The sequence below is a fragment of the Schistocerca gregaria genome, chromosome 9, assembly GCF_023897955.1.
Source record: "Schistocerca gregaria isolate iqSchGreg1 chromosome 9, iqSchGreg1.2, whole genome shotgun sequence".
Classification (NCBI taxonomy): domain Eukaryota; kingdom Metazoa; phylum Arthropoda; class Insecta; order Orthoptera; family Acrididae; genus Schistocerca; species Schistocerca gregaria.
This window is the reverse complement of record NC_064928.1, coordinates 72,968,282-72,986,222: the sequence shown is the minus strand read 5'-3', so window position 1 is coordinate 72,986,222 and position 17,941 is coordinate 72,968,282. Positions and strand designations below refer to the sequence as shown.

General features: G+C 39.8%; 1 protein-coding gene across 5 annotated transcripts in view; it reads left to right on the top strand.

The window, feature by feature from the left end:
- LOC126292290 (gastrula zinc finger protein XlCGF52.1-like) overlaps positions 1-17,941 on the top strand; it is a 352,295-nt gene that overhangs the window by 39,378 nt on the left and 294,976 nt on the right. For all 5 annotated transcript variants that reach the window (XM_049986209.1, XM_049986208.1, XM_049986207.1 and 2 more), the window contains exon 3: positions 2,902-2,964. In XM_049986209.1, the coding sequence (XP_049842166.1) occupies positions 2,902-2,964 (63 nt within the window). The remainder of the gene's footprint in view (positions 1-2,901; positions 2,965-17,941) is intronic.

Sequence of the window (17,941 nt, the reverse complement as noted above, 5' to 3'; positions counted from 1 at the left end):
GTGCTCAGGCAGACGTTTGCACTGCCTGATATGCTCCCTGCCCTTTTAACAGATGACACTGCCGTGGCAGGCTTAATTTTGCGTTTTATTCGGGCTGAGGGCTTTTATCACTTGATCTAAGTGTTTGTCATTTTTTTATGTTGAGTCTGGCCTAAGACCTACGATTTTAGACTTTTTTTTTTAGTGTGTTTCTTGGTGGTTGGCTTTTCCTTTTTTGTCTCTATGGTCGGCCAATCACTGTCACTCTTTGTGCGATTTTAATTCCTTTTGTCTGGTCTCTGTCTGAGTCTTTCTTGTCCTGTGTCATGTCTTGTCATGCCCATTGTTCATTTTTATTCTTTGTGGGTGTTTGAAGTTTTTGGAAAAAGGGACCAATGGCCCTAGCAGTCTGGTCCCCTCAATCCCTCAAACCAACCAACCCTGGAAGATGGCATATCTGCACCCTCCCATTGATATGAAGAAGGTATCGGGATTTGTGAGACCGTACACACTCCGCCACTGTGCCAACATCCAGTGCTGATGGTCACGTGCCCATTTCAGTCATAGTTGCCAATGTCACGGTGTTAATATTGCCACACGAATGGCTCGTTGGCTGCGAAGGCCCATCGTTGGGAGTGTTTAGTGCACTGTGTGTTCACACACACTTATACTTTGGCCAGCAAACCACAGTTTGCCACCTGTTCCGTTTTGTCAGTCTGCACAGCCTACAATGTCCAACATCTGTAATGAAGGGTGGCCGCCAAACCCCACAATGTCTGGGTGTAGTTTCACCAGGTGTTGAAGACACTCACGACAGCGCTCCTGGAACACATGACAAGTCACGCAGTTTCCAAAATGCTTGTGTTGTGCCTTCAGGCCATCAAAATCTGACCTCAGTCAAACTCAGATAGATTGCGCACCTTCCCCATTCTACACATGGACAGCACTCTCACTTACAGAACATGCACCTTGTGTGTGTCTGACTAGTAGTCATGCCTCCCAGATAACACTGCTATTGCCTGGATGGGTTTATATCAATAGTAGGTCGGTAGTTATAGTTTTCTGGCTGATCAGTGTAGATCTGCACACGGTTGCTGCATTAGATTCTGCAGGTTGAGGGATTTTCTTTCTCGATTTCTTCACTGTGCCTCTAATGCTTGTTCTATTACATTTAAAACTTTCTGCAAGGAATTTGATTGTGAAGAATTTGTCGCATGTAATATTTTTTTCTATGGGGCCAATGTGCCATATAAGATGCATCAGAACATGCTCTGCAAGAGAAGCACCTGTGGGGCATGGCTCATCTTTATCTAGGTAAAGAAACCCATTCACCAGATAAATAGAATTTTTATCAGATGCAAGTCAAAACTTTATTCAAAATTTGTCTGCTTTATTGCTGTAATGACTGGAAGGGTATTTAGCCTTGCATGGAAACAGTTGCTCATCCACAGTGAAGCAGTGCAAGTAATTGGCAATAGAAGGTTCCCACAAAGGGATAGCAGGTACAAAGTGATCTGTCCTTCGTCTTTGGGAATGTATGTCTCTTTCGTCAAATCGCATAAACTGCATCACTTCAATGAATTTATTTCTGTTCATCGTGCTCTGGAAAAATGTGTCCAATCATAAAAGCTTCAACGGAATGTTTTTTTTGCTCCATATATGCCTTGTAAGTACGTAAGTAATATATTGGCTTCCAATGCATCAAGGCCAATGGTCCTGTCATCATCACACAGTTCTTGACATCCTCTGTTTTCTGTACACTTCATGTTTTGTAGCATACTGTCCTCTATTACTAACATCCATATACTAGAATATATACCTTTTCTAACATATTTCTTCGCATGGCCTGTTGGTCTCAGTGGTGCTTTCAATATGATGTGTGATGGCCATCATACAAAAAAGCTTGTGTAGTTGTCGTGTCATAGTCCATGTTGTTCCTTCATTAGCTGTTTCACCGCTTCAAATGGATTAATTTCATTTCACATGAGTTTTTCCTTTCCCTCAGCAATGAATGCCTCTACTGTTGTTAGCAGGGGGCATGGACATGCTGCTGTCTGGCATACTTGAAAATGTATAGCACAATAACTCAGTTGCAACACTAACAATTAACTTCCAATTATTATACAGTGAAATGAACTTAGCAAAGTCCTATAATGCTTTCCGAAATGTGCATTGAAATACGGTGGTGGTGGTGGTGGTGTAAAGGCTATACAAACTTACTTGCTATAGGTAAAGCAACATTGATTTGCCTGTCTTTGGCCTATTCGTTTTATGTCAGATGAACTACATCTTCGAAACACTATTATGAAGCAACTGAAATATGGTAAACACCAGCTGTGCCACTTATGCCGTAAAGCTTCCTTCCTCATTGATAAAAGGTTTGCAGAATACCGTAAACTTATAAGGAAGACAATGATATTTGCAGAAAACTCTGAAAGCTGTTGTTCACACGCCCCTATCTTTCAGAATGGTGTATGGTGGAACATTATATCACTTTTCAGAAAGGGTGTAAATGCTTAATTCTTTGGAGATGTGTACTTCGCAAACATTTATTAAAAGTCATACAAAAAGGAATTGTAGAATAATCCATTTACAAGCAATAAGTGTACTGAAGGAAACAATCTGTCAAAATGACGGCCACAGTCCTCGTCCTTTTAGTGTTAAAATAAGACATATATACCAAAGATAGAGCTGATAAATGCTTTGAAATATCAGGCATTGAGATAAGAGATTAGCATTTATAAAAAAAAAAGTAATCATGTGAGTATCAATCCTTGTGGTAGGATAATACATTAAATGATGTGGACAGTCCCAACTGACAAAATAAGATAATTTTATGTACAGAAATTTATATAATTCACAAATTAAATTTTTTCCAGCTGTGTGGATCGATGTGGACTAATTGTGTTTTTTTACCTGCAGATATCAACTGACCCATACCACCCACCAGAAATTGAACAGATCTACATTAAAGAAGAAAATCTTGTAAGTATCACCATTTATTCCTGCCTATGTGAGCTAACATTTTACATGGAATTTTTAATTAAATAATGCTGTTTTTACTTTGTGCAGTGCTAAAAGAGAGATTACACTATGTCTTTTTTGTTACAGCTTCATACACTTACAATCAATGAATCTTGATTGTAAGTGTATGAAGCTGTAACAAAAAAGACATAGTGTAAGGTATCACATTTCATCAGTTGTAAGACAGAGATAGTTTGCACGTACAGCTTATATCTGGACTATATGAGAATGGGACAGCAACCTAACATATTGTTGAGCCACTCGAAACACTTTCATACCTGCACTAGCAAAACATTGCACAGTTAGCATTATGTCAAGTCAGGTTGACTATACTGTATATATTATACTGTAAGCCTCGTTACACACAGCAGCCAATACGATTTAGTTCCATCTTGTAACTGTACGCTGTTGAGCAACAATGTATATAAGAATTTGTTTTTGAGTTGCTATCACATTAAAATATAAACAAACACAAAATGTTGTAGGCATAACCATAACAAAGCACACACTTTTGATAATGGAACAAAGCGGTACAAAAATAAGCATGTGGTGATGATTGATATCTTGAAAACAATGTCATACATAGTTCACAAAAAAAATAACAACAGAGATAGTAACTTATTGCCCTACATTTTATGATGACAGTGATTCAATAAATAACCAATATTCATAGATCATCAGTCAGGAATTTATGGTGCAATTCGATTCACCTCCGCATCATCACTGTTGTCTGAATCAGTGCTAAAGCCATCTTCTCCATTGTCATACCAAGCCAAGTTATTAGCTGCTCCTGGTCACTGATGATTGTCTGTGCTGCTCAACTAAGGTTTTCAACATTCTCAACCTTTTCCCTCCATAAGGCTGCATCCATGGTCGCAGGAGCTTCACACAACAGTCTTTCTACTGCTGTTATTGTAAAGAGCTTGTTATTGTTCCATATGTATGTATTTACGTTGCAGCACTCTTAACTCAATGTAATTGAAATGGCAGTAATGTAGTGCCAGCCTTATTACAGTATGAAGCTGCTCCTTAGTGATTTAGTCTCCTACATATGTAGCCGTCGGAGGATTATTTTCTTTAACAAGTGAATATAAGAGAAGTTTTGGCTTGCACATATCTGCAGTAATATTTTGCACCTCTAATTACTGCACCATAACTTCTTTGCAATCGTGATATGGAGCATTGTCCATTACAGTTGTGGAGACAGGAAACTGTTTTAAAAGGCTCCTGAATAACTCAACAAATTGTGTGGTCCATGTCTGCATGGTAATCATCTGCTTTTTGGACCACAAAACTAAAAGTGCACCAGGAACAAAACCATTTGAAGAGGCTGCATAGACCACAATTAATCTAGCTCCTACCCTCATCAGCTGATGACCCCTTGTGCTTTATCCACAAGTTTTTGCAAGAATATGCTTTGAGTCGTAACAGTGTGTACCTTTTCTAATAGGATTTTGCATCCAGTTAGTGCTTTGTAATGGAAACCTATACTTTTCAGTACAATGTCTATGACATTTTACCATATCTGAAAAGTTCAGTTTGTTGTAATGACACTAGTAACTTTGCTACAGTATAGTACTCTTTCCTGCTGTAGTAATCATAAATATCCCTGCAAATTGCACAAACCCGGAAGTCGGCGACTGAGTGTAGCTGATTCATCTTCTTTCGAGGGGTCACTGAAAATATGTTATCTGATCCAGATAGCTCAGAATCTGTACGTCTAAAATCTGTGTCTTTCAACTTTTGCTATAACCCTCCCTTACAGCACTATTCTTTCACTAGTTCCAAGTTTTTGATGTTCATTCCACTACTTTATTAGCAGGAATTGATGGCACTCCATGCATGCTTAAAGTATTCTTTCTCCAGCTCGTGAAACTAAAGAGTTTTGCATGATAACTGAAGTGCTTGGCTGTATATTGGCACACCGTGACTTAAAGAATTGTCACTAGGTGAACGCAGTCATTTCATTGACATTTTCCAAGTATCAGAATTTTCTAAATCACAGTGAAACAAAGAACTCAAACAACACAGGCATGCGGTAGGAACCACTTGCAACACAGATTGTTTATTTTCACACAAAACAAATATGGTAATGAGGGAGCTTTGACGTCACAGTGGGCAGGGATTACAGTGCTGGGATGTGCAAAGCTTCGGTGGGTTGGGTAAGTATACTCATCTTCCGCATGATGAATATAATTAGTGAATGGTCCTGTGGGTGTCTAGCGACAACAGGACTCTCACATTACGTCGTCGCAGTTAAACCCTCCATTTCAAAATTCCTGATTATTAACAAAACATTAAACATGCCTGTTCGGAGGAAAAAAAGAAGAAAGAAACAGTTATTTAAAATTATGGTATGTTGTGCTTAGAGGCATTGTTTGGTTTTTGTTTTATTTCCTTCATCTTTATTTCCTTTTTTTTATCTATTTGAATGTCACAGCCAGCTTGTAAAGGTTTTCGAAGTCCAGAATACACTTTCTCCTCTTCTTTCGTCATTTCTTGGGCTAGAATTGTTATGATTTTATCACTCAGCTAAACTCTAGCAGTATTTTTATTTATTTAGTTTATATATATTTTTTAATCTATGAAATATTTGTTTATTAAGTTGCTCATTTACCATGTTATCCTTTTACATTGAACAAGACAACTGATTTAAAGGTATTTACAGTCACTCTTCATAATTCTCAGATGTTAAACAGGAGGAAGATGGAGCGTCACTGTTGCTCCAAAGACGATTTAGTTAAATCTTGAATTATGATGTGACACTCATATTTTTGTAAGATTGGCATCTGTTCTCATGTGTGTGTCATCCCCTCTTGCAGTCTGATAGTTCCTAAAATAAATTAAACAATAAACAAGTACCCATCCACATGCTAGATAATTTATACATTTTAGAAGTAACACAGTAACTTGCACTCACTAATTATAGGTGGTGACATCACTATAGAACATAACTTTTTTACTAGCATGAGATGCAGCTGCAGCTGTGACTGACTAGCTACAACAAAGTTGTTCATAACTGTGTGCCAGAGCCACACAGTGTATCCTTCCTCACAAAGAAACTGTTCCACCTGCTGAAGCATAATAATGTAATTGTGTTTTCAAGACGATCTGAGTGGGTGGACGTCTACATTTACTTCTGCATCTATACAAATGATTGTGGAGTGCTTAGCAGAGGATACTTCCTGATGTGCCACGTATTAGGGCATCATCCAATTTCATTCATGTTTGGAGCATAGGAAGAATGATTGGTTAAATTCCTGTTTGTGAGGTGTAAGTAGTTTGTTTTTGTTCTGATGATCTGTACAGGAGCAGTACATGTGGGGCTGTAGTATATTCCCAGTTTCCTCATTTAAAGCTGCTTCTTGAAACTGGCATTCACAGTTCTCAGAACAATTGACGTCTATCTTCAAGTGTGTGCTAGTTCAGTTTTTTCAGCATCTCTGTGATGCTCTTCCATTGCTCGAACAAGTCTATGACTGTTCATGCTGCTCTTCTTTGTAAGTATTCAGTAGTAGCTGTGTTTGGTACAGGTTCCACACGCTTAAGCACTCTCCTTGTGTGGGTGTTTCGTAAAGAATTTTCTGTGTTGACACATTGTGTTTCCTAGTGTTTTGTCAATGAACTAAAGCCTGGTACCTGCTTCACCAACGACTTGACCTCTTTGATCAGTCAGTTTAAAATCCGTACAAGCTGTTACATCAAGGTATTTGTACTAGTCAACTGATTCCAGTTGTGACTCATTGATATTGTTCACATAAGAAAACTACATTTTTTCATTTTGTAAAGTGCACAATTTTATATTTCTGAATGCTTAAATCAAATTGCTGATTTTGGCACCATTTTGAGAACTGACCATGTTCTGACTGAAAATAGTGCAGCTTTTTTCAAATGGCACTTCATTATAGAGAACGGCTTCATCTGCCCAAAGTTCGAGGCTAATTTCAATACTGTCTGCAAGGTCATTAATATATAACATGACCAGCAGTAGTTCTAACCCACTTCCATGGAGCAAACCTGAAATTACTTCTGTGTATTTTGATGAATGATGTCCAGTATAATATCCTTCCTATGAACTAGTCCTCACTTTAGCTACAGATTTTGCTAGGTACCCTATAGGGTATTGTCAATAACAAGTGTAGATACGGCAGTTACTCAAGTGCTTTTCAGAAGGCAAAAAATACTGGCTGCCTTGATTCATGAGTTCTTGGAAGTCGTATGAGAAATATTAATTCCTATGATCATCAAATATACATTTGAGTACTACAGTGATATAAGAGAGGTAGTGATGTGGGATGGGTATATTCCCGGTGGGAGAGAACTTATAAAATGGGAATATTGCTGGGAGTATTTCTATGGCTTGGGAAGATTCCCAAAATTGAGGATTTATGAAAATTTTTAGATTTTGAATGTTTTAATATTTATCAACAGTTAAAGTACCTTAAAACTAAGTTAACTATGGAAATTCATACATTTTAATCCAAGCTTTATCATTGCATGCATTAATGTCTGTGAAAATTCCAGGCAAAACATCATTTACCATCAGTCTGGTGGAAAAAAAAGATTTAAAATATTCGCTAGGCCTACTATTTTTAGGCAAGTTGAAACCCCACATTTCTCTGAATGAAACCTAAACTTACAAAATATTTCTCTTTAAGTGTAATTCTCAGCCAGCCGTTATCTGTAGTATTTTTTTAATTTTTCCAAACAAATGACTTGAGGTGTTTCACTTTCAGAATTCAAAGGCTCCTCATTTACTACAGTGAATTATGATTAATAAATTTATTTTCTGAAATATCGCTATCACATTCACTTTTAGAATTGTTAATATTTTACCACGTTCTGTTGCCAATAAAATCACTTGTATTTTCGAGTACATCATAAATCTCGGCCATTTTATTCGCATAATATTTCCTCGAAATGCCATTTTTAATGACAATGTTTACAAAATTCGCATGAGTTTAAAATAAACTTTATATCCTAAAATACCTTTAACATCAACAGAAAATGTAACAAATTGAATAAACAGACTTACCTATGTATTTTATTAACTTTAGTTACTCACTAGTTGGCATATCAACAGTATAAACGCAGTTTTTCTAAAGACTAATCATTTTGACATTGTCAGTTGTAGGTAAAGTAAGAGTCATAAATGTCGATGGTTGGCAATTCTAGGGCTAATTCTTTGATATTTAAAACATTGAAAACCGAAAAAGTGTTTATTTCTAACAAGGACATAAATTTTATTTAACCATATAATTATTGCTTTTACCTATTAACATTTTTTGAGCTATCTTGCTAATTGGTCATAAATTCCCAGAAATTTATGAATTTTGGGAATATTGCCGGGAATATTCCCTGGGAATATTTCTTCGATTTTAAATTACCGGGAATTTTACAACACTAAAGAGAGGCCTTGTGACTGACACTGAGTATAATGGCTTTGTAATTAAGTGAATTTTGTCATCCAAAACTAGAAATAACCACTTACAGTCAGCTCTGCTGCAAATGTTTGGTTGATCAGTTGTCACATTGCTGTGTGAAACAGTAAATTCTACTGTCAGTTTTGTGGTAAAGTTTTTTTTACTGGGGGTAATAAATTTCTTAACTCTCTCTTACCAAGATTTTCATCCACTGTTATCTTTACAGATAAAGTTTTCTTGTGAACTCTGTACATTTTCTGTCTGGTCATTCCATGTCACGTGGCCTAAGGGTCCCCTCTTGACCATCTCCAATTTCGATGAAATTGTTACAGGATGTACATGTAGACTGTATGTGAAGCACTGCCAAATTACAGCTTCATAAGTAGTATGGTGGGGCCACTAGCCAGCTTTTCATAAAGGCCCATTTTTTGACATTGCAAGTGAAATGAACAAATGATAAAATTTGTTTTACCATTGTTCAGGATCTGAGAGACCTGTCTTGCTGAAACTTTGTGATCCTGTTCAAGTTTATGGGTACTATAACGTAGTTGTAGCACAAAAGGTCAAACTATGGTAAATTCATCATAGTGTGCTAACAAAGCGGCTCATAAATCTTGTTGCCCCAAATTTTGGCTATACGTTATTGCCTTGTATCTACTGAAAGAGTAACTTTCTGAAGCTAATACTTATGTTACCTGAAACCAGTCAGCATGTCACAAAGCTCTGCAAGTGGCATCCAGGTTGCTCAAATAATAACTGAGTTATCTGACCTCACCTTGTCTGATCAGAAAAAAGTTGTTTTTATTTTGGAGACAGATCAGTTTAGTGTCAACAGTGTTTAGTGCCAACAATGGAGTTTGGTAACATGCTTCAACAATCAGTCTGAAGCACACTGTTGTTTAGTGAAGAGTGTTCAGATGTTGTGTGTGCCTTTTTAAATGATGTAACATGTGTTGTCATTACTGGATTAACATCTTTTTTCAATAAATAAAATTTATTTCAAGGTACGGGGTGACTCTTTCGAAACGTTTATCAAGTTATTTAATTTTTTTGTTGTATTCTCAAGGAAGTTCCCATTATCTATAATTGTTTAATATTTTTCAGTTGGAAATAGACACCACTTCTACTCTATCTAATATTGAAACAAACGGCAATTGGAAACATAAATTTAATTGTAGTGTAATGGATATCAACGAGGTTTCAGTACCATGACATTTGCCTTGCAGATAATTCTGCATGTCATCTGAAAACATACACACACACACCAACAAGGTTTCATTCCAATCAAAGAATTTTCAACAGGGCAACAGGAATTAATAAACCAAAGAAGTGAGATGTCTTACTGACAATGCACAAATATGCTTTCATCACAAAGCAATACTTGTGGACAAATATGACTTTCTACAGAGATCTTGTTGTAATCATTTCTGAAAAAAAGTGTTTACAGATTGTCAGTGTGCAAAACAATTGCAAACCGTGACTAAAAGCAATGTGAAACCTGTCCAACTTGCAGAAAACAATTTTTTAGCAAAGAAAGCAGAAAATTCACAGTCAACTTCAACCAGTCAGAAGATGAAGCATATCCAGAAGTATGAATCGATTCACGTCTAACTGCTTTTGGGGTCTCCCCTCTAAAATTTCAGAGTATCAAAAAGGGATGTGAAAGGTTACGCAAAATGAAAAATATGCAAAGCTCAAGAGTCAGTTGCAAATAACATTGCTGCTGCTGGAGGATTCACCCCAAAAGATCTTCAAACACCTAGTACAAGCAAAAAATGTCCTGATGGTGAAGGTTATAAGCAGCTGATTAAAGAATTGGAAGAGAAGTTGCAATTGTCATGGCAGCATGAAAAATTGCAAATACTGACATTAGTACCACAAAGCTGGACTATAAAAGAGACAATGCAAGAATTTGGTGTTTCAGAGTGGATGGTAGAAGCAGCTAGGAAGTTACAGGCAGAAAATGGTGTGTTAGCTCTCTTAAAGAACAAGCGTGGCAAGAAGATTCCAGATGCCGTAAAAGAAAGAGTGGTAACATTTTTTCAGAATGAAGAATTTAGCCGAATTTGTCCAGATAGAAAGCACTGTGTATCAATTAGAATAGAAGGAAAGAAAGTTTTGATGCAAGAATACCTTCTTCTGTATAATTTGAAAGAAATGTTTGCTGCATATCGACTTCAGTATGGGCCTGAAATTGGATTTTCCAAATTTTGCGAATTGAGGCCAAAATGGTGCATCACTGTGGGTGCTGTAGGAACCCACTCAGTCTGTTTTTGCACTTTACACCAAAATGTGAAACTGATGCTTGCAAGCACTCCAATTGAAGAACATTATAAGAATCTGATTGCTAAAACAGTGTGTGATTTGGACTCCAAAAACTGCATGCTTCACCGCTGTGAAATCTGTATGGGGAAAACAACTACTGGAACAGTTTTTAGAAAGTAGTTTTGAAGACAGTGATCCAGACGATACCACTGAGTTCAAACAGTGGGTGCATACTGATAGGGATACATTAGAAACCAAGCAGATGACTACCGAGGATTTTATTGAAGATCTGATTTCAAAAATTGACAAACTTTCCACTTATCATAATGTTGCAAAGCACCAGAGCAAGCACCTAAAATGCATAAAAGAAAGCTGTAAGCCAACTTAACTGATCACATTAATGGACTTTCCGAAACTTATTCCTTTATTGTGCAGGATGCAACTCAAGGTTTTCACTGGAATAACAGCCAAGCAACTTCACACCCATTTGTTGTGTACTTCAGAAATAACTTGGACATCAGCAGCATCAGCTACTGTATAATAAGTGACAGCCTGAAACATGATGCAATTTCTGTACATGCTTTTATAATGAAATTAAAGAAGATGTAAAGTATCTCCTTGGAAAAATAACACACATTTACTACTTCAGTGATGGTTCAGCAGCGCAGTACGAAAACTTCAAAAATTTTCTGAATCTCTGCCACCATCAAAATGACTTTGGAATCTCAGCTGAATGGAACGTTTTTTGCTACAAGCCTTGGAAAATCTCCATGTGATGGAATTGGAGGGACTGTAAAGCACCTGACGGAAAGAGCAAGCCTTCAAAGACCAACTGAGGGACAGATTTTGACACCAGCTGATTTGTTTAAATACTGTACAAAGAATATCAAAGGAATTCAATTCATTTTTGTATCAAAAGAAGAAATTAAAACATTAAAAACTGAGCAGGAAGCAAGGTTCAAAAAATGGCTGCACAGTATCAGGAACAAGAGAGAATCACCATTTTGTGACATTAAAAGAAAAGCAAGTTTTTATTAGAGGAGTATCCAGTGATACAAATTTTTTGCAGCAAATGTTGAGCAAAGTCCAGCAACAGTTTCATTCAGAAATATTACAGCCTTACAACTGGGCCAATACATTGCCTGTATATATGATGGAAAATTGTGGATTGGTAATGTGTCTGAAGTTTCAGAAGAAGAAAATGATGTTTTATTCAGTTTCATGCACCTCAATGGACCTGCACATTCATTCTATTGGCCAGCTAGGCAGGTAGCTTGTTGGATTCCTAACCAACGCATTTTTCTGTCATTCCATCCAGCTCCATCAGCAACAAGAATGGGCTGACATTTTAGCTTATTAGAATCAACTGTAATTGCTATTAGTAACAAATTTCAGGAAATGAATTAATAAGAACGGAAATATTTGGCTTGGGGATCATTAAGAGTATGTATGACTGGTACATGTATTTTTTAATGTAATATAAATGTAAGTTTATTTGGTACAACAAGATTTATGGGCCACTTTGATAGCACACTATGATGAATTTACCACAGTTTGACCTTTTGTACTACAATTAAGCTATTGTAGTAAAAAAGTTGAACAAGATCACAAAGTTTCAGCATGACAGGTCTCTTAGATCCTGAAAAATGGTAAAACAAAGTTGATCATTTATTCATTTCAGTCGCAATGTCAAAAAACGAGCCTTTATGAAAAGGTCGCTAGAGGTCCCAATATACTACTTATGAGGCTGTCATTTGGCAGTGCTTCATGTAAGGTCTATATGTACTTCCTGTAAAACTTTGATCAAAATTGGAGATGCTCGAGTGGGGAGCTTGTCTAAATTTAGGCCCCTTGACGTGGAATGACCCTATGTGGTTCTTCCTGACAACATTATTTCAGCGTTAAAATTATACACACTCTATAGGATGCTTACTAAGTATTTCAGAAAAAGACCCAAGGTCTGAAAAGAATAGTTCAGACAGAACGAAGTTGTGATTGATGGTTATATGCAATGCATGAAGAATATATAATGGAGAGTATGGGTGGAGTCACAATTAAACCTCCCTCATAAAAATCATATGGTGACAATGGACCAAATGAGTTTCAATTAAGATTTCACTTCCGTCAGTGCATGATGGCTGTTCAGAAAGTAAATTATAAAAACGAAAGTAGCACATTAAGAAGTTTTTTAATTATGTACAACTTTGATCGACATCTGTCAGCTATTTTTGTACATAACTACCTTCTTCATTAAGGCAGTTGTTGAATCAAGGAATGAATTTTTCAATGCCCTAGTTGTAGAATTTTGCTACCTTTGACCAAGGCTTTCTTCGACATACTCCTTTAACTTGTGATCTTGAAACCGATGGGAGAATAGCCATTTTTTGGTTCTCAGGATCAGGTATGAATCATAGTGTGGCAAATCAGAGCTGTTCGGAGGATGATCAAATCATTCCCAGTTGATACTGTTAAGCAAGGTTTGTGTGCATAAGGCAGCATGTGGAGTAGTGTTACTGTGCGCAAAAACAATACCAGAATGCAACTTCCCATGCCTTTTGTTCTCGATTTCTCTGCTGAGCTTGTTTATGGTTTCACAGTGAATTGGTTGTTGGTTTGTGGGGGTTACAGGGTCTAGACAGCGACGGTCATCTGTCCCTTTTTTCAAATACTAAAAATACACACAAAGAATAAAAAATGTGCAACAGAACAGTAGACAGATGACACAGACAAGAGAAACGTAGACAGATGACACAGAACAAGAGAAACGTAGACAAGGACCAGACAAAACGAAATAAAATCACACAGTGTGTGACAGTGGTTGGCCGACCATAGGAAAAAAAAAAAGGAGAAGCCAACCACCGAGAGATACATTAAACACTCAGTTTAATATCGTAGGCCAAAGGCCCGAATCAACACAAAAAACATAACGATGACTCAAATTAAATGATAAAAACCCCCTGCCCGAATAAAACGTAAAACTAAGCATGCCATGGCAGGGTCACAGTTAAAAGGGCAGGGAGCGTATCAGGCAGCGCAAACGTCTGCCTGAGCACGTTTAAAAGTGGACAGTCCAACAAAATGTGGACCACCGTCAAAGCAGACCCACATCGACATAGAGGCCGGTCCTCACGATGCAGTAAATAGCCGTGCGTCAGCCGGGTGTGGCCAATACGGATCCGACAAAGGACAACGGAGTTGCTGCAAGGAGCTCGCATGGAGGAATATCACACAGTCATTGTTTCCTTTATAACACGGAGTTTATTGGGCATCCTAAAGCGAGAAAATTTGTCGGCGAATGACTGCTCGCAAATCAGTATCCGGGAGGCCGATTTCCAGAGGTGGTTTACTGGTGTCCTCTTTCGCCAGGCGGTCAACATTTTCATTGCCGGGTATCCCAACATGGCCTGGGGTCCAAACAAAGACCACAGAGCGACCGAAACGGGCAAAAGTATGCAGGGACTCCTGGATAGCCATCACCAGACAAGAACGAGGGAACACTGGTCGAGAGCTCATAAACCGCTCATGGAATCGCTACAGATCACGAAGGACTTACCAGAGCCGGAGCGGGTATACTCTGGGGTATGAAAGATGGCGACCAGCTCAGCAGTGTAAACGCTGCAGCCAGCCGGCAATGAGCATTGTTTGGCATGGTCCCCTAGAGTTACAGCATAACTGACATGACCAGCAACCATTGAGCCGTCAGTGTAAACAATGCCATAGCCCTGATACGTTGCGAGGATGGGAAGAAAGCAGCAGTGGAAGGTCTCTGGAGGGACTGAGTCCTTCGGGCCCTGTGCCAATTCCAGCTGAAGGCGAGGGCGAGGCACACACCACAGGGGTGTACGCAGAGGTGCCCGGAAAGGAGGCGGATGAGGTAAAGCCCCAAGCCTGGAGAGAAGCTCTCGTACACGGACCGCAATCGTACATCCAGCCCTGGGCTGATGTTCTGGAAGATGTACATGCAACTGAGGGAACAGTAGACAATAGTTAGGATGCCCGGGCAAGCTGAAAACATGGGCGGCATAAGCGGCCAGCAAACATTGGCGCCAGAACCGCAGTGGAGGGACACCCACCTCCACAAGTATGCTGTCCACAGGGCTGGTCCGGGAAGCACCAGTGGCAAAGCGTATCCCGTTGTGGAGGATTGGGTCCAGCACCCGCAACACAGATGGGGAAGCTGAGCCATAAGCCAGGCTCCCATAATCCAGACAGGACTGGATTAACACCTGGTAGAGCCTTAAGAGTGTAGATCAGTCAGTGCCCCAGCTTGTGTGACTCAAGCATTAAGATGCCGCCAACACTTCTGTTTAAGCTGCCGAATATGAGTCAACCGGGCATCAAAAACCACACCCAAAAACCTATGTGACTCTACCACAGCAAGAAGTTTGCCGTCAAGATAAAGCCGCGGCTCCGGGTGAACAGTGCGTTGACGGCAGAAATGCATAATGCAGGTCTTGGCTGCCGAAAACTGGAACCCATGAGCGACAGCAGAAGACTGCGCCTTACGGATAGCGCCTTGTAGCTGCCAGTCAGCAGCTGCAATGCCAATAGAGCTATATTAAAGGGAGAAGTTGTTAGCATACAGGGAAGCGGAGACAGAACTTCCCACCGCTGCAGCGAGCCCGTTTATTGCAATTGAAAACAAACAGACACCGAGGACAGATCCCTGTGGCACACCGTTCTCTTGAACTCGGGAGGAACTATGGGAGGCTGCGACTTGCACACGAAAGGTACGATACGACAGAAAATTTCTGCTAAAGATCGGCAGAGGGCCCGAAGACCCCATCCATGAAGTGTATAAAGGATGTGATGATGCAATGTCGTATTGTACGCCTTCCGCAGGTTGAAAAAGACAGCGACCAGGTGCTGACGGCGGGCAAAGGCAGTATGAATGGCTGACTCCAGGCTCACCAGATTGTCGGTGGCGGAGAAGCCTTCTTGGAACCCACCCTGAGACAAGCCAGAAGGCCCTGAAACTCCAGTACCCAATTCAAGTGCCGGCTCACCATCCGTTCAAGCAAGTTGCAAAGAACGTTGGTGAGGCTAATGGGATGGTAGCTGTCCACCTCCAAAGGATTCTTGCCTGGATTCAGAATGGGGATAACAATACTTTCCCGCCATTGCGACGGAAACTCACCCTCGACACAGAGACAGTTGTAAAGGCCGAGGAGCCATCACTGGCAGTCCACTGAAAGGCATTTCAGCATCTGACAGTGGATGTGATCAGACCCAGGAGCGGTATCGGGGCAAGCGGCGAGGACACTGTGAAATTCCCACTCACTGAATGGAACATTGTACGACTCTAGATGGTGGGTGCGAAAGGCTCCAACGTTCCATCCACTCTTTAATGGAGCGGAAGGCCACTGGGTAATTGGCAGAACCGGAACTCAGAGCAAAATGCTCTGCCAAGCGGTTGGCAATTACGTTGGATTTAGTACAAACTTCTCCATTCAGTGAGTGCGCAGGGACGCTGACAGGGGTCCGATAGCCATGTTGTTGTTGTTGTTGTCTTCAGTCCTGAGACTGGTTTGATGCAGCTCTCCATGCTACTCTATCCTGTGCAAGCTGCTTCATCTCCCAGTACCTACTGCAACCTACATCCTTCTGAATCTGCTTAGTGTACTCATCTCTCGGTCTCCCTCTACGATTTTTACCCTCCACGCTGCCCTCCAATGCTAAATTTGTGATCCCTTGATGCCTCAAAACATGTCCTACCAACCGATCCCTTCTTCTAGTCAAGTTGTGCCACAAACGTCCCTTCTCCCCAATCCTATTCAATACCTCCTCATTAGTTACGTGATCTACCCATCTAATCTTCAGCATTCTTCTGTAGCACCACATTTCGAAAGCTTCTATTCTCTTCTTGTCCAAACTAGTTATCGTCCATGTTTCACTTCCATACATGGCTACACTCCAAACAAATACTTTCAGAAATGACTTCCTGATACATAAATCTATATTCGATGTTAACAAATTTCTCTTCTTCAGAAACGCTTTCCTTGCCATTGCCAGTCTACATTTTATATCCTCTCTACTTCGACCATCATCAGTTATTTTACTTCCTAAATAGCAAAACTCCTTTACTACTTTAAGTGTCTCATTTCCTAATCTAATTCCCTCAGCATCACCCGATTTAATTTGACTACATTCCATTATCCTCGTTTTGCTTTTGTTAATGTTCATCTTATATCCTCCTTTCAAGACACTGTCCATTCCGTTCAACTGCTCTTCCAAGTCCTTTGCCGTCTCTGACAGAATTACAATGTCATCGGCGAACCTCAAAGTTTTTACTTCGTCTCCATGAATTTTAATACCTACTCCAAATTTTTCTTTTGTTTCCTTTACTGCTTGCTCAATACACAGATTGAATAACATCGGGGAGAGGCTACAACCCTGTCTCACTCCTTTCCCAACCACTGCTTCCCTTTCATGCCCCTCGACTCTTATTACTGCCATCTGGTTTCTGTACAAATTATAAATAGCCTTTCGCTCCCTGTATTTTACCCCTGCCACCTTTAGAATTTGAAAAAGAGTATTCCAGTCAACATTGTCAAAAGCTTTCTCTAAGTCTACAAATGCTAGAAACGTAGGTTTGCCTTTTCTTAATCTTTCTTCTAAGATAAGTCGTAAGGTCAGTATTGCCTCACGTGTTCCAACATTTCTACGGAATCCAAACTGATCTTCCCCGAGGCGTGCATCTACCAGTTTTTCCATTCGTCTGTAAAGAATTCGCGTTAGTATTTTGCAGCCGTGGCTTATTAAACTGATAGTTCGGTAATTTTCACATCTGTCAGCACCTGCTTTCTTTGGGATTGGAATTATTATATTGTTCTTGAAGTCTGAGGGTATTTCGCCTGTCTCATACATCTTGCTCACCAGCTGGTAGAGTTTTGTCATTACTGGCTCTCCCAAGGCCGTCAGTAGTTCTAATGGAATGTTGTCTACTCCGGGAGCCTTGTTTCGACTCAGGTCTTTCAGTGCTCTGTCAAACTCTTCACGCAGTATCGTATCTCCCATTTCGTCTGCATCGAATCTTGGCCCAGACCTGCGATGGAGTGACATGGAGGCCAATGGTGGACACATACCGCTCCCAGCACTCCTGCTTGCTTTGGCGGATAAGGCGGCAGGCTCGTGCATGCAGCCGTTTGAAGGCGATGAGGTTTGCTATGGGGGGATGTGGCTTGTGACACTGGAGCGCCCTTCAGCGATCTTTAATTGCTTCAGCGATCTCAGGTGATCACCAAGCCACA